This window comes from Spea bombifrons, chromosome 3, assembly GCF_027358695.1.
Source record: "Spea bombifrons isolate aSpeBom1 chromosome 3, aSpeBom1.2.pri, whole genome shotgun sequence".
NCBI lineage: Eukaryota > Metazoa > Chordata > Amphibia > Anura > Pelobatidae > Spea > Spea bombifrons.
In genome coordinates this window covers 100,837,987-100,855,975 of record NC_071089.1, presented here as the reverse complement: position 1 = coordinate 100,855,975, position 17,989 = coordinate 100,837,987, and the positions used below count along the sequence as shown (strand labels likewise).

The 17,989-nt window shown below is 40.5% G+C and overlaps 1 protein-coding gene across 6 annotated transcripts in view; it reads left to right on the top strand.

Moving 5' to 3' along the window:
* The window catches only part of SNED1 (sushi, nidogen and EGF like domains 1), a 47,460-nt gene that overhangs the window by 6,720 nt on the left and 22,751 nt on the right, over positions 1-17,989 (top strand). For 2 of the 6 annotated variants that reach the window (XM_053458512.1, XM_053458513.1), the window contains exons 3-12: positions 8,465-8,752; positions 8,949-9,089; positions 9,978-10,140; positions 10,791-10,916; positions 11,093-11,206; positions 11,591-11,704; positions 12,192-12,305; positions 15,383-15,496; positions 16,451-16,564; positions 16,909-17,025. In XM_053458512.1, coding sequence (XP_053314487.1) covers positions 8,465-8,752; positions 8,949-9,089; positions 9,978-10,140; positions 10,791-10,916; positions 11,093-11,206; positions 11,591-11,704; positions 12,192-12,305; positions 15,383-15,496; positions 16,451-16,564; positions 16,909-17,025 — 1,405 coding nt within the window. Of the gene's footprint in view, positions 1-8,464; positions 8,753-8,948; positions 9,090-9,977; positions 10,141-10,790; positions 10,917-11,092; positions 11,207-11,565; positions 11,705-12,191; positions 12,306-15,382; positions 15,497-16,450; positions 16,565-16,908; positions 17,026-17,989 lie in introns of those variants that run through there. The other 4 variants (XM_053458514.1, XM_053458516.1, XM_053458515.1 and 1 more) reach the window with 4 other exon arrangements.

The window sequence follows — 17,989 nt, the reverse complement described above, 5'->3', positions numbered from 1 at the left end:
AATGCTGAAGGGACGCTCCAGCCGTTGTGTGCATTTTAATGCACGTGATAGCTGTGTGGTATTTGAGTTGTCCCCTTGTAAATGCATGAGTAGTTTCTGCAGGACAGGTAAGGGACAGTAAATGGTCCCTTTAATTGCTTGATTGTATCTTAATCACAGAGATCAGAAGACTGAATAGTGGAATAGGTCTGAGGTGGACCATCTTTCAAATACTTGTAAGGCAGATCATGCCATATGGTTTAATTTTTCAGTAATTAACGTTTTCGTTTTTGTTGCATCAATGGCTAATATCACACAACTTTACCAAGACACACACATGTGCAGCAGTGTTCCATTCCTGGGGTATCTTTCTTACCATGCCACATCGAAAGGCATGTATATATATATATATATATATATATATGACACAAGGGTAGGGATGCAGTGGTTACCATGCCTGGGAACCTTCTAGGTACTCTGTCATACTTCTAGACCCTCTGGATCAGATTCAGAGATTTGAAAAGAATTAAAAGATAACACTGTGGGATTTGGCCCAGCCCTGTGGCCAGGTAATTTGAAACATATTGTAGTCAAATACTGCATTTGGAGCATATTTTACATGCTGACCAGTCCTTACCATCACACACTAGAACACACGCTAAAATAGACTAGACTGAAGGCCACAAAAAGAGCACACTTCATTAGTAGTGCTGGCTAATAATTAACCTTCCTATATCTCAGATGCTGCCCACGGCATGTATGGAATTGTAAGAAAAAAGAATAACCTACTCTGGTATAGTGGTCATAAACCTCAATCTTTAAGGTCTGACACAGTTCAGGTTTCCTTATCTCCTTATGACAACCAAGAATAATTGAGTTACTCATTCTTTCTAATTAAACCAACTGTACAAATTCAAGAGCAACGTGGTCCAGTGTCTAAGCATCTTAGTATTTCCCACTTCGACCTCTTGCCAGATGACCCCTGTGGTGAAACTTGGCCATATTACCTTTGCAGTGGCTACACACACTATATACACACAACTCTATTCTTCCTCAAGCGGTTTGTTTACGGTCACTTATCAGTTGAGGACCAGCTTTAAAAGCTCTTATTCAAAAGGTTCTTGGGCACATAACTTTCCAGACCTCACAGGCTTGTCCGTAAATACCTCACTTACAATCAGCAAATATTTGTAATCCTAAATTCTATCACGTCCCTGAATCTGCATGTTTAAACATATTGTTGGATGTGTGTGCATTTTCCAAATTATTACGAACTCGTCTATCAGTCTTACCTAAAACTTTGTTTACCTCCAGGATATTTTCTGCTCAGGAATTTGTTTTCTTTCACATACCTTAACATAAACATGGTTTATAAGGTCTAGTTATTTTTGGCCTTCCCAATTATTTCCATGCATTTTTCCCCCAAGTTAGACATTGAAAGTTATTGACTTCTCTGTTGGTGGAAAAACATGTTTTCCGTTATTTTTGTATCAAAACGTGTTAATGCATCCCTGATAGGGCTCTGACACATTTCACCTCCACATGACTCCCCCAAGATGTCATTCTCCCTCTGGAGAGATTTCTCCAGTGGGAGGATGGAATAAGTCCTGGTTGTCTCCTCTGTTTCACAGATTTCCCTTGTTTTTCCCAAATTTCCCTATAGCCCTTGACTGTGCTGACACTAAATTAGGCTACTCTTGTGTAAATCAAGGCAAGGATGAAAGTACGGATACTCGTATTGCCATGCGTCCACCATGCTATGTTGTGTATTTAGAAAGCCCCACCATATTCCACAACACTATTACAGAGAGGAGATAAAAAACGAAGGATTTCTATTGGGTGTACTGAAAGTAAACAATGTCTTTGGTAGCATATTAGTTGGATTCTAAGGGAACCACGTGGTTCATAGTATTGGCCAGTTTAGAGAAGAGGCAGAGCACAAGCCTTATGTTGTAAAAGCGAGTGGAGGTGTTAATGGTAGAGGTGGCGGAGTTGAAGAGAGCTGGCAGTGGAGTATTTGCAGCTAATATATGGAAGGCTAGGGGCAGAATGTGGTGCAGAATCTTTTTTTTATTTTTATTTAAAAGATATGCAAAATCTATCCTCCAATCAACGTTCGTATCTATAAACACAGATCTTTCATATATAACATGGCAAAATATTTTATGGTTCTGTATAATATCTGGATACTATTACCATGTTCACTTAACTTTAGCCAAAACAAGAGAGCAAATGGACCACGCTCTTTCAAGCTTGAAGTGAATTTGGCCAGCGAAAAAATGCCCTTCAAGGATTAGAATAAGCTCCGAGCAATAACCCGATAAAGAAAACACAGAGCAGCTGTATTATATTAACCCCCCACACCAAACACATGATGTGTAAAAGAGAGACGTAGTGTATGCGCAAAGGAATACTGTGGGGTTATGTATTAAAACATTTCTGGTAAAATCTGATAAAAGTGGAGGCAATCTCCCCTGCAACCAATTGGATGTCCCTCCTGATGCATCCCATATGAGTCTAAACATATGGCATTTGTAAGTTTAAATAAACAGCCTCTTCTATGAGTGCTGTGAGGGGGGGTTTCCCACTTATATTTTTATGTCATCTTCATAGAACAAAACCGGAACTTGAAAGCATTCTTTTACAGAAGGGGGACCTCCGTGAGAGGTTCCCTGGGAACCGCTAATAAAGTAGACCATTTCCCCAAGTGGCTGTATGTATACCTGTTTCGCAAGATATAGTTTCTTCTTCGTTGGTTGACCCAATCTTTGTGGAACGCAGCTTCAGCTGCTAAGTGTTTTTTCCACGCTTAATGTAGTTAGTATGTTGGCCACCCCACAGCTTTTTTCCGTGCAGGAGATGTGTTTGGTATTTTAATATGCTTTCCTTATTGGTGGGGTCCCTTTAAACTGCTAAGTTTCAGTTAATCAGTTAATTATGCATGATATATTGTACCGGAAATGTTACACTTTTTAGAGGTATTATAAGGTACTTGACATACTTGGGAAGGGTATTATTTTCCCTTTAATATCTAACGGCACAAGTTGATCATTTAGCAAAAAGATAGATGCGTTTTATTTCCCTCTCTTATTCATAAGTGAATATCCCCTTGGGGGTTACATACAAGGAGCTAAGGATGTGGGGTCTGAAATTCTTTTTTGTAACATTTTTATGTGGGTTAGTAATAAAACTCATCAATCCACAAAGAATTCACTTTCCTTAGGGATTTATAATTCTGCTTTAGTACCAGCTGTCCTCATCAATATAGTTTTATTGCAGCAACAAAACTTCATTTTCTGTGTATGCAGGCACATGACAAGTTTATCTACTTTTGAAATCCTTTATTTATTTTTTAAGGAATTTATTCAGTTTTGAAGAGAATTATATGGCATCATATACAAAGTCATGACATTTGGTGACGTTATAAGGTGATACGTATAGCATACAATTTTTTTATTTTTTATGACGTGCTCTCACCCAAGAGATATCTGCTTGTATATCGTAAATGTAACAAGGTGGGTTTGTAATCAAACTGTAGGCTAGTGGTCTCTGTGAGTGTGTTTGATGACTTTAAGGCCGGATATTATTTCATAATAATTCTCCTGTTTTTTCCCACTTATTTTTGGAAAGGTTCGTGTAGCATATTGCCTGGGGGTAGAGAAAATTATGAGGGTATGCTCAGTAATAGTTTGAAAATGTTTTGCTCTTTGTTTTAATTTGTTGTTTAGACAAGAAAATGTTCCCTATTTGAACAACCCATCCAATTAATTTTTTTTTTTTATTTTTTTTTTTAAGATCAGGGAACACAAATGAAATGAGAGAAAGGAACTGGGTGAAGGAGGGGGGTAAAAGAACAAGATCTATGCTTAGGCCGTCACAGTTGAATAGTAATCGCATAGAGGAGTTGTGACAGAATCTGTTTGAATCCATTGGAAGAAGTGCATAACAGATGCTAGATCCCTTGGTACTTGAGCTCTGGAAGGGAAGACTGCATGCTCCTTTACAATATGAAAGGAAACAGGAATTCTGATTGAATGTTCTACTTTAGTCACGAACATTCGTGAGCAAACATGAAGCACAGAGGTGCCTGCTCTTGGGTATGTGGACTTAACCCTAGGCAGGTTTGGCACATTGTTACACGTGAGATACCCATAGTATACTTAAACAAAAACATCCAGTTATATCTTAAAATAAAATTTATACTTGCTTCATTTTAACCCAATGTCTGTCAGTTAATGCCTAATGAATCTCTGACCCCGATGAGCGTTATGAAGGAAACTCCCTATGGCTCACAGAAAGCTTGCCACCCCCACGCTATATCCAAGTTCCCTGAAGGAGTTGTGTGTAGGGTTAGATGGACCATATGTATGTGTGTGTATATATATATATATATATATATGTACATATATATTTTCCTGAGAACATGAGAGCTCTCCATTGTAACCACCCTATTGGCATCTTAATCAAAGTTGACATTTTGGGGGCCAACATAGAAAAATGTTTGCAAGATCTCTACTTAAGATGGAAACTGATGATATTTGCCCTTGTGACACCCAGTGCAATGCTTTCTTGGTGGTATGTCTGTACTGTAAACATTGAAAGCTGCCTACTGGGTCTCGTCACCAAGAAGGCAAATGGTCAGTTAAGTTAAGGAGTAACAGTCGCATGCTCTTGCATGCTAGCACTTGCATGTCTTTGGCTTTACATTTTGCATTTGTGTCTTTTTGCATTTCAGGCAAAGGCAATAACAAAAGGGGTTGATGATTGAACCTATGGCCATATACACCCCCTGTCTCCAACCCCCTGCCTATGGGGATGAGGGGTTTAAGTAATAATTAAAATATTGTACATCTGTATACTGTACACCTTACATCTCATTCCCAGTGGGATCGGTGGTAAAAGTTAAAAAAGGTGCACCTGGGGTCATCTTTGCCCCCACCCAGTGTAGATTTAGGCGAATGAGGTTAAAAATGAAAAATAATCTCATCTGGAGTGGCACGAACCCCATATCACACCTTCTCTCCATCCCTGTCCTGTGGGATTTAGGTGAATGAGGTTAAAAATGAAAATAAAACTCATCTGGAGTGGCACAAACCCCATATCACACTTCCTCTCCATCCCTGTCCTGTGGGATAGAAGAGGTTAAGACAAATAAAATCCTACTGCCCCCCCCAGGGGGAGTTGGATGACACCTCCAATACAAGAAAAAATGCCACTTACCACTTTGAGGGCCCATCCAGCAATGATGAACAAGGCCCTTGTTCCTCAATGTTTAGTCAGTGGAAACAGCCATCCAAAAAATACAAAAGAAAGACACACATGCAAAAAAAGAATGTAAACCATCTTTTCTAGATGGCATTGGCTTGAAAATGACCCTGTAACTTATTTATACAGCCCTGTGCACCAGCGCCCTCCAGTGTTAGAAGCCTGCATTGCATCTCCATTGACTTCAATGATCTCCATAGATCAGGGGTGTCCAAGTTTTTTCTGCAGTGGGCCACTTCATCAGAAATGTAAGTGTGGGCCGCACTTATTTTTCACTGAGAGAAAATATGGCCTTTTAGCTTTGTAATGCATATTAATACAGGGTTAATTTTTCGATAATAAAAAAAGCAGTGGACAAACAGTTTTTTGATCAACTTTTATATGTCATTCTATCAATACTAAATTACTTAAACAGTAAAACAAAGTCAGTCCACAAACCATTTAAAACAAGTTTAGCAAACTAAAACCGCATAAGGCTGGAGCACACCACTGTGGGCAGATGCTGGGTTCAAGCTGGCTGATGCACACTGGAGGCAGCACCGGATTAAGAGCATCACGGGCCTGGTTCTGAGGATTTTGGTGGCTATTTTATGGAAATAAATAAAAATATGTGGCTCTGCCACACCAACACCCAAACACAGACACCAGGACAGACTCTGCCACACAGACGCCCAAACACACACACAGCAGGACAGGCTCTGCCGCACAAACACGCACACACCAGGACAGGCTCTGCCACACCCAAACACACACACCAGGAGAGGCTCTGCCACACCCAAAAACACACACCGAGATAGGCTCTGCAACACTGACACACCAAACACACACACACTGGGACAGGCTCTGCCACACCGACACACCAAACACACACACCGGGACAGGCTCTGCCACACCGACACACCAAACACACACACACCGGGATAGGGTCTGCCACACCGGCACCCAAACACACACACCAGGACAGGCTCTGCCACACTGAAGCATAACAAATTTATTTTTTCGACACTGCTTTGTAATTAACTTACCCTTTTGTATTTTTGCCCCCTTGTGTATTCATGCCCCAGCCAGACCCCCTTTACTATTGATTAATGTGCCTCCCCACAACCTTGTGTATTGCCACCCTTTGTGCATTTATGCCCCCACACCCTTGTGTATTGATTTATGTGATGCCCCAGCCAATCCCCTCCCTTGTGTATTGATGCCTCCACCCCTTTTGTGTTGGTTAATGTGATGCCCAACCACCCTCTTGTCTATTGATGCCCCCACTGCCATGTTTATTACCCCCCAGCCACACACACACCTGCTTATATTTATTTTGTAATGCCATAACCCAGCCACCCCCCCTTGAATATGGGTCCGCTTTCCTATAACCCCTATTTTTGTGGTAATACTTACATTTTTGTTTTCTTCTCTTTTCCTGCTCTCTTCTGAAGTGAAGATTCTCTCCTTGCCATGAGGAACCCCTTTTGTGAGCCCGCCCCTTCGAACGTCACGCACGTTGGACGCCCCGCCACAGATCCTCTTGCCCCTAAATTCACAGACAACTCACAGATTACTGAATTTGCTTAATTTTTTAACTTGCATGCTCTTGCATCTTCTGCATGCCTATTGTGTGCTATTGCAATCTGGCTTTAGTGAATGTGCAAGTTTGTCCTTCTTGCAACTTGTTAGCGTTTGATACCACAAACTGCAATTTTGTTACGAACTCACATTTTGGACATTCTTATAAACAACCTAATATTTCCTGCTTTTGGTACAATTAATATATTTAACAGCTATTTGAAATTAATTCAACCGAAAGGCAAACCAGCACGGAGAAGACAGTTGCCGGGATACATTGCCTTTTAAGCAGAAAATATAATATGCATTTTTTTTGTTACTAATTTACTATTTTTAAAACCTCTATTTGATTTGTTTAAAAAAAAATGGTACCTCGATATACTAACAGTTTTTGGCACCGATTCAGCGTTGCTAATGAACTGTTCTTTTAACACAAAACTTCAATTCCTCACCAGTGAAAGTTTTACTAACCAGACCATACATGAGGGAGACATAAAGTGCTGTGTAAAATCTAAATATTAATGTTACAGGGCTTTCTCCGACCTCGCGTAACCTCGCAGTGTCAGAGTCACGTTAAGCTTGCAGTGGTTTAACCGAGGTCAGTGGGAACGAATAAGATTAAACTGTTTACAAGAATGGAATCTATTGTATATATACCAATTTGTTTACAGAAGAAACAGTGTAGGCAGTTATAGCGCATTTTAAGGTTATCCACTGCTTTGCCTAACAGTTCTTTTTTTAATTAGTACCATTCCATAAAAAGAGTCCTCCACCCTTTGTGTTTGCCTGGTTTTAATGATCGCTTAGATCCCACATTCTCTGCCTCCCCTGCGATGGGCTTTAGAAGCCAGTGAACATGATTTGTAAATTAACTTAACTTTCTGTTGTGAAGTGTTGTAATGGTTAGCCTAGAAGATAGATTGGTTGTTGATAGCAAAAAGCTGTCATTAATTATTTTATGAGATATACTATATTTACTTTAAGGATCCTTAGCGTGTCACGTTGGGTCGAGTTTTGCAGAAGCCTGTGATGATATGCCATATAGTGAGATGTCCCATTATGGTTACACAGAGTTTAGTAGGTTTTGGCATTCCCTGTCTAGATCGTTTGGGTAGAATGACAACGAGACTGTATGCCTATAGTCAATGAGGTGCCTGGGTACATCTTAATGCTGGCTAATTTGCCATCTTTACCTATCTCTCTGGTAGAGATGTAATTCCAGGGGGTCCATGAGATTGCTTTGTGCAGCCCATCACCTGTCAGGATTTCTACGGTGGTCTTAAGTTCCATTATACTCCTAAAGGTAGGGGGTTGCCCAAAACCCATGCACAGCAACTTTTAAAGTGCTGTGAGTTAGCAAAAGTATAAGGCACTTTGCCACCTTTAAAGTGGCGGCGTGTGTGTTTTGTGGTTGCTAACTATAACTAGAATCCTGAAGCATACAAAGGAACTCATTGTCTGAATTTTGTCTTAACCACAGATATTACCAAAGGGGTAAAATGTTAAAGCTTGCCATGGCTATTATGTGTTCTCCACTGTGTTAACGTATGCCTTGTACATAAAAATCTATGTCTTTGAATAAACCAACTCAAGAATATATGCAACCTTATAAATCATCTCTTTAAGCATTGTTTTCTGTATGGCCTGCTTTGTGTTTCAGGTGAATAATAATGGAGTGGTGTCTTTCCTTCGAGAAGTATCTCAGTTTACTCCAGTGGCTTTCCCCATCTCTGGTGACCGTCGGGTAGTAGCTGCATTTTGGGCTGATGTAGATAATCGTAGAGGAGGGGATGTGTTTTACCGTGAGACAGAAGATCCCAGAATATTGAGTCTTGCCACCTGGGATGTGCGTACTTATTTTCCAGAACTCTCTGACTTCAGTGCCACATGGGTCTTTATTGCTACTTGGCACCGTGTCACCTTCTATGGTGGGGATTCTAATTCACCAGTGAGTACACTTTGACTCCAATCTTATTAAAACTATGTGTAGGTTATGTAAGCAGCACTCTCTATCCATCATTATAACATGTTCTGCCCGTGATGATGTATGCAATCACTTGAAGACATGGTCTTTTCACAGATCCTTTCCTGACTATATATAATGTTCATCCAATCACCTATCTCTCTGACCTCTTGATTTGTAGGTCAATACGTTCCAGATTGTGTTGATCACAGATGGACTTCGCTCCTTTACCATCTTCAACTACGAGACCATAGAATGGACTACAGGCCGGCATGCTAGCAGTGGTGGGGATAGTTCCGGTAGAGGGGGCATTGCTGCCCAGGTACAAAATCTTCTAATTGTATCTTCTAACCTTCTTCAGTTCTTGGTCTTGTCTTATAATCAAGATTGTCGTATGCCTATCGAATGCATGTTTACATTCCATCTATTTATTTTTCTGGAATAATGCTACACGTATCTACCACCGTATCAGTGAAGAAGCAAGCTCATTATATTCCTGTGTACCAGAGGAAACCGGGTTAGGGCATTTCAGCACAGTATGGTTACTTTTCATCATCAGCAGAGACATTCCATTGGATTCTATGGCAATAGCACCACTCTGGCCACTTCTCACTAGGATAGTTCTTAATACATTACACCAATTAATGTGAGTTTTGGATTTGTCAGTTAAACCTTTCTTTTTGCAGATATAAAATGACAGGGTAAGAAAAAAACTATGTGTGAGTTTATACAAAGATTCCTCATATTTTTTCCTTATTGTCAAGATCTTTGTGCTGGATGCATTTTCATACTGCCGTGGAGCTTTGTGTTTCATTTAGTCTCCTTGCGTTTTGTACTTTCCACTTGTGCCAATATTTTTTCACTTTTTTATTATTTTCCCCCCATTCATAACATGCTTTGCCTTCACTGAAAATGCCACAGTGAATGCCTTCTTGCTACCACCTCTCCTTGAACACTTGAAGGTTCCAGTCTTTGGAGGGGTGGGGGGCAAGGAGACCCTTTTGCTGGGCTTTTGAACAGGGATGAAAGGAAAGTTTCACATATGCCCTCAAGTAGCGCAGCCCCAAACTAGGGAACCGATCTCCTCATCATGTGCAATGACTTCTAATTTAAAGGGAGAGCACACAGTACAGTACCTGATCTCAAATGGAAAAGTTAGTGTGCAGTCACAGGCGACTTTTAATGTTCCTCTTTTCTGTGTGACTTTCAGGCAGGCTTTAACGCAGGAGATGGTTGGAGGTACTTTAATATACCAGGCTCTCGGACTGATGACATTGCAGGAATTGCAAACACTACCAACGTGGGTATCCCAGGACGATGGGTATTCCGTATAGACAACAACCACGTGCAGGTCGGCGAGTGCAGAAACGCAAGTAAGAGGGACCCCTACCTACAGATCTGTACTAGTACAAGTGTAATGTAGACCTCTTCTGAATTATGAACGGGTCTGTTACTTTGCAGCTTATCCAATGTATTTTTTGACTCGTCTTCCTAGTCCTTTCCATTCCAGTGGTTGTACCAGAAGACTCAGTCAACTTTACCGTATATATTTCCCTTTTCTCTTTCACCTCTACACTTTTTCAGTGTCTGATCTCATCTTTATACACCTTCAATACCAATTTCTGTGCTGATGACATCCAGATAATGAAAATAAGCAAACTAATAGCATTAATAGGACCATACGTATGGTTCAAAGCACTTATAATGTGCCTGCTCTTTGTAACTCATATATTTCAAACTAAACAAAAGGCACTCGACTCATTTCTTCTATGATCATATCCTTCTTTCCTGAAATCAAATTCAATAGTCATTGTAGACACCCATTTTCCATGGAATAGGTTACTTTATATTCCCGATAAAGTGCTTTGTATGGCCATTGTTTTATAAGGGTCACAGTCTGAAAAGTGCCTACAGCTTGAAATGTACACCTGAGGTTCTGTAACAGTCATAACAGTTCCTTCTTCCCATTCTTCTTGTATATCACCCCTGTTTCTCCACATTATTAACATATTTTTCCCTGCAGCTTCCGTTTGCTGGACCCTTCGCCCTTGTCGCAACGGTGGCCGCTGTATAGATGATTGTGTGACTGGGAATCCATCTTATACTTGTTCGTGCCTCAGTGGCTTCACGGGAAAGCATTGCCACATTGGTAATCTCCATGGTTTATCTGTGATATGCATTTCATTCTGTCTACTGCAAAGTATGTTGTTCTGGGGGAATAAAGCTATTGTTTTGCAAATCCCCTTCATATCCTATATGCCATATCAATGCTATGTCCACGTGCAGTGAAAGTTCTCTCTCAAAATCATCTCTTTTCTGTTCCAGACATGGGGAGATGCTTCTCTCAGCCGTGTCAGAATGGAGGTTCCTGTGTGGACACACCTGGTTCGTTCACTTGTACGTGCCCCCCAGATTTTACTGGATCCCTGTGTGAGACAGGTAATTTCAGCGCATGTTTATAGAAACATGCCATCTCTTTTTATGGGGACAGCTGACATCCCTAAAAATATACAGTGAAATCAGAAGGATTCTTCATTTTAATCGGTTAAATGAAGGCTATCAGCCATGTGCATTTTGCCGAAGCGTAATATTTTGCCTGTCCTAAGCAGAAGAGTTGAATTGTTTCCTAATTATGTATTTATTTTTCAATCATTTTCAATAATTTTCTGTGGACTTTAATAGGTTAACTATGATGAACTTATTATTGTATGATAACGTGCATGTTTTTCTATTAGGGATAAAATGGGTTGGCTGCCTTCAGCGTGTCTCTGACATTAAATGGGTTTATGTCAGTTTAGTCCTTGCCTGTCCTGTTTATCCTAGAGGTATCGCCCTGCACTGATAGGACCTGTCTGAATGGAGGCGAATGCCAAGTCCAGGGCCGGAATGCAGTGTGCGCGTGTCGACCACAATACACGGGGGACAGCTGTGAGACAGGTGAGTGGACAATTTAAACCAGGGATTTAAACCAGAACTGATTCTAATCTGTAGTCTGCATCAGAAACTAAAATATCACATTTTTATTGGTCCAGTTGAGAAGATTTTAAAGACCATTTCCTATATAACCCTAATTTTTCCATTTTTTCCCAAAGTTTTTTTTCTATTCAAGACACACAAAAAAAGAGAGCCAAAGGCCAAAGTGTACCGGTCCCCCACACTATCACACACACAAACTTTTGAAATGGCCAGGGGGATGTTTTTGTTTTAGAAGTTGGTTTAGAGGGCAGGCATTTTTCTGTTGTTCCTATGTGCGTTATTGTGATGTTTATTAATGTAGAACACTGTCATACAAGGATACCCAGCAAACATTTTTAGCTCCTAGAAAATAGGGACATTGATTGAGGAAAGAGAGGCAGGGATCTCAAAGCAAGGACTCTTCCTCCTAAAGACATTAGGTATACTCGTTGTTTTCTGTATTTCCTAGAAATCAGACCTTGCTCTTCAGCTCCTTGTTTGAATGGCGGTACTTGTGAAGAGCTGGGGTCCAGTTACAGATGTGATTGTGCGCAAGGATTCACTGGAGAAAACTGTGATACAGGTATGGATTATGCAAATTTCATACCAGTGTGTGGTGTTGTGTAGTGTTGTGTTCTTGTGATTACTCTGGAATTCTGTAGAAACAGCACTTTCTTCCCACGAGGAAAGATGTTACCATCAGCATGACTTAAGAGACCACAAACATTTAGCCCCTTGACTTAATGAAATTCAAAATTAAGAATAGATCATCAATTACCGTGTAAATTTACAGTGCACATTGTACACAATCCAGCCTTTTTTGGACTTGAGGACAAAAGTAATTGAGATACCTACATGCAGAGATCTTCTAAACATTATGAGGGTTAAGGAAATATGGCCCAGTCAAGACTGAAACAGTATGCCATGAAGTGTCGATTAGAATTCTGTATATAGAGGATTCATTCTGTAGCGTTAGTAAATAACCTGATACATACTTATTTATTACCTTGTTTCTGAATGTGTTATATATTTGCAGCCACATCAAGATATGTCCGTGATTTTCCCTATAATAGTAAATAATTTCACGCACTTGATGTTGAAATGGGCCATGATAAATGTTGTGTTTATGACTTGTTATTTTGCTTTTTAACCACACTTTACACTAAAAGTGTAATACAGGAATGTCTCACATTTTCTCGGCACAGTAATTACCATAAAATACATAATGATTCAGCTTGGTTTCTTTGATTGAGCATTTTATAGGAGTGATGATTCAGCCTGTATCCTTTGATTTAGTGTTTTATAGACATGGTGATTCAGCGTGGGGCTTTTGATATAGTGTTTATATTTTGATAAGGCTGTTTGTGTGGTGAAGAACTTTGGATCCGGAGCACTTACTGCTGGTCTGTTGAATTTCTATGTTGACGCCCGTTTGGCTGCATTTACACAATGCTACTTTTTTGGGTCCTTAAGAACATTCCAACTAGGGCGTTCTCTATAATTTGACTTTTTTGGCAATTAAAAAGTAAAATGTGAAAAACTTCACCTTATGTTATTGTAGGTGAGATTGTGGAGTTTTAAATATACATGCCATATAATTCAACCCGAACAAAAAATAAAGGCAACACAACATTAAATAGTAATTTAATTAAAAAAATAAATAAACTGGATGGACCCTACCTCTGGCTGGAGTCTGCACAGAAAGAGTGTCGATATTGTTCCTTTTTGTACGGCGGTCACTGGACAAATCTTCAAACTTATTGGATAAAGCAATCCTGCCCCGTATGCTAACTGTGCTAGAAATAAAATGCTGGAAGAATGCCGGAATTATTCTATTAATGGTTCAGGTCTACACAGATGACTCACGGACAACTCTAGTTAAAATGTTACCTTCATAACTGGCGATGTCTGGAGATGTTGCAAAATAACATCCCATGTGACTCAACCACGCTCTCCTGATACACTGTTTGTTGTATGGGTCACTTGTAAAGCTTCTACATATAACACATAATCTACGGAAGCAATGTATTTGTATTTACTGATCTGGATCTTACGTGCTGCTTTCTTTTAGTTCCCAAGTTAGGACAGTTTTCTTATTTCTTCTCTCTCTGTATCCCTGTGTACTCCCCAGATTGCAATGTGCAGAAACAATGGGCATTTACAACTTGATTCTGGGAGAAGTTGGTTGTCCTCCATACACTTGACCGATTCCGAATGCACAATAGCCATGCCTCCTTAAATAAAAAAAATTCTCATTTTATGTAAAAAGCTAAGGACGCACCTCTTCTCTGGCTCCCTAACATATGGTTTTTCGCCTTCGTTAAGCACTTGCATTGGTTTATAGTATGCAACATATCTTGTTTAAGAAAGACCAAACTGTCAGGAAGCAGCCAAGCTCAAGCCAGCTTTGTAAAGAGGGACAGTGGCAGAGATGGTTCGGGCACTGACCTGGTACCTACTGAAACAATCTTCGTGTTAGGCAGCACTCAGATTCTTGGTAGCCGAGCAGGACTCCACTCCATGCCAAACAATAAAATAGAACAATATAACTCGGCACTCAGTGAATCGGCCTGTTTATTCCACTACGTGGCAACGCTTCGATCCAACTACAGGATCTTTTTCAAGCCATGACCTGGTACCGTGACAATCGGAATTTCTTTTTTTTGCATTGTAGAAAAGTATGCAAGAGATAAAAAGTTTAAAAGTAGTTAAGCAATTCCCACATGCACTAGAATACGTGGATATTCAGAATTCCCTGCTTGGAGGGTATTGGCATTAAAGGTGCTAGGCGTGCCCTCTAGGAGTGGTGGGTTGATAAATTCGGAGCAGCTAAGGTAAAGCATTTCTTTGAACATTGGTTTGATGTGGAATGTATTACTTTGATGTTCCATGGTCGTATTTCACTGTGAATATACCTGCCTAAATGGATTATTCTCTGCGTACACCAATAAATCTCTCTGGAACTCCTTTATTACTTCTTCGCTTTCTGGAAATATGTAAAATATATGATGCTTGATGTCTTTATACAGACAGATTCAGTGTAGCAGCCTAATGGTGTGGTTTATATTGAAATTAATGTTTTTCTTTAAGAACTATTTAGATATGTCTTTTAAAGGTCAACCCCATTGTACAGAACTGTGGAATATGAAGGCACTATAAAGAACATTGAATAATAAGTTATTTTGTTACAGTCCATAGCCTTGTGTTCAGTAGGACTGACTTTATCTGTTTGTCTAACATCCCTTCACATAATTGCTGAACGAGTGCTAAAGATGGATCTGCATCAGAAAATACTCTGACCAGGGAGCGCAGTATGCTCTGCGTTTGAAAGTAAATGCTTGTGCAGGCTTTACACGAGAGCAGCTCCTGCGCATCAACAGATACTCCTTTATTACTGAAATTATATTACTTGCAATAAACTGGGTAGGGCAGGGGAACGTCCTGACATCACATGTAAAGGAAAATTACCATCAAAATACATGTAGTAATATATGTATTTAAAATGTCAAATCCACCTTTATTAGCACAATAACAAAAATCTCAGCTGTTTTTGTTTTTTTAAAGAAAATGTGACATTTTGTGTCCCAGAAAGAATTTGACAATGAGATTTGTCTAGGGTTTGTCTCCGTGCAAATGTTTGTTTTTTTTTCCACCCCGCAGAAGTCAGACCATGCTATTCATCTCCATGTCAGAATGGGGGAACGTGTAATGATGCGGTTGCCTCTTATACATGTGTCTGCCAGCAGGGATTTACCGGGGTTCACTGTGAGACCGGTGAGCAACAGATCAATATGTTTTTGTTGTTTAATATACATCGCTATTTGTTTGAATAACATGATGCATAGATGAAATGTTGCCAATTCACACTGTCCCATGACTCATTCCAAAAACATATGCTCTGGACGGGTATCTGGTCGATATAGAACGGTAATTCTATTCTGTATTACTAAATCTGCATTTTAAGGCCAATAGTCTGATAAGAGTTATGTGGTCCCTTCGCTTATAATAATGGTGCATGTCTGTTCCACATTGTGGGCTCTGGGAAATGTGATTAAAAAGAAATACAAAAAATGACCCCAGAATATAGTAAGAGGGTAGAGATAGTGTTCAGTGGGTACACTTCAAAGCCCTCAGAGGTCCTTTTGTCAGATAGACATCTGAAGAAAGAACCAAAGGTTTTGAATGAGTGACTCTATGTTTTATACTATGAATGCTGGCCAATGTAAGGATATTTCCAAATTCCAAGAATCGTTAATTACTGCGTAGCATCAAATGATTATACCAACTAATATCCTGGAAATCAGGTCCATCTGCCACCTAGGGTGATGTTTCAATGCTCTTTTGGGTAGTTTAGTGCGCATGGGTGCCTTTGCATGTTACGTGATTCTACGGTAGTAAAGTGGAGGTAACACACAGTGTGCGAGCTGCACTGAACATAAAGGCTCCTTGCAATTTGGAGTAAGTGGAGGGACAGAGGGAGTGTGTGTAAGTGAATGGTGTTAGAGTGAGTGTTAGTTACAGGAAGTGGGCTCCAAAGAAATACTACACCCTGGCACAGTATACACAGGTACACCCAGGCAGAGGTGCCAGAGTTTCCTTTCATAATGGATAATGATGTCAGCTAGTTGAAACTTGTTAAAAAATACTTGGTTTATCAGTTAATTCGCGCCCAACCTCCAATTTCTAGTAAGCTTTACATTCAGCTTGATTTTCTTTCTCTGTGTTCAGAGGTCAAACCCTGTTTATCATCTCCATGTCTCAACGGTGGGGTCTGTGAGGATTTGCCTGACCGCTACCGCTGTGTGTGCTCGAGGGGATTCTCTGGCGCTCATTGTGAGACAGGTAAGAAGGCCACGGATACTGACCCCAGATATCCAATGTTCCAACACCACATCTATTTCATACAGCCCTTTGCCCATCATTAACACAGCCAAGACAGCCAACAGACAGCTGTTCGTTTCACCAATATATTCCCCCCTTCATTTCTTATGTCATTTGTTCTCCTTAGAATTGCTTTACTAAACCCCAGTGTAATTTACAGCTTCAATTTGCAGTCTCACTTGGCATATACAGGTTTTTCGGTTTGCAGTTGTTAATGTTATACTGTGTTCTGTTCTATTAACTTAGTTTTAGTTGTAAATGTAGGTCATTCCACCTTCTGTCAGTATTCTGATACTTTTTTCTAGAACTCAAACCATGCTTCTCATCTCCCTGCCGCAATGGCGGGACCTGCAGAGATTTATCTGCCAGCAACTACTATTGCACCTGTCCAGAGGGATTCACTGGAAGGGACTGCGAGAACGGTAAGGGACTCAAATGTCCAGGTGATATGAACTATATGTAGACCATTCAGATGGCTGTACCTGGGACCGGCTCCGGGTTGCAGCAGCAGTGTTTTAGCATGTTTTCCAGACAGCTGTATATTAGCCATGTGTTTGAGTTCTTGCTCTGCTATTTGAGCCCGATCTACTACACATGAACCAGGGTTTTTGTGACTTTTTGGGTATGGAATGGGCAAGCGACAGGATCTGGTATGGGACTGAATGTGAGGGATGAAGGAGAAGTTTGAGTCAAAGATGACCCCAAGGCAATGGGCCAGTTTAGTAGGAGAGATAGTCATGTTAATGGAGACCGAAAAATCAGGTACTGGAGTGGTGGAGATGGAAGGAGGGAAGACAATGAGTTCAGTTCAGAAATGGCAAACAAGCAGTTGGTAATACAGGACATGAGATAAGTAGAGAGATCAAGGGAAGACAGGTAGAGTTTGGAATCTGATATGAGGAGATCCAAGGAGAGAGCTGTTGCTTGTATCCCTAGAAAGCGAGTACACGATCCACTCAAGCAAATTAGAGGCAAAAGGAAGCAAAACAGAGGATGGTAGTTAGACAGGAGGGATCTGAGGAAATATTTTTTTTAGAATGGCCGTGATTACAGCACCCTTAAAGGTTGTAGGTACAGTTCCAGAGGAGAGGGAAAGGTTAAATACATGGGTAAGTGATGGACAAAGGGAGGGGGGGGGAGACCTTGCAAGATGTGATGGGTTCAAGAGGACATGTTGTTGCGTGAGTGGAAGAAAGCATGTTCTTGGTTGTAGGAGCAACAGCGGTTAGTGTTGGATAAGTAGGGGGAGCGATGGCGGGTGTACACCATCGCTCCCTCTACTTATCCAACACTAACCGAGGGTTGCGCAGAAGAGAGGTCTCTTCTAATAGTTTTGATGTTGTCTTTGATGTTTGGGTAGCAAGATCTTGGGCACTGAGAGAGGTT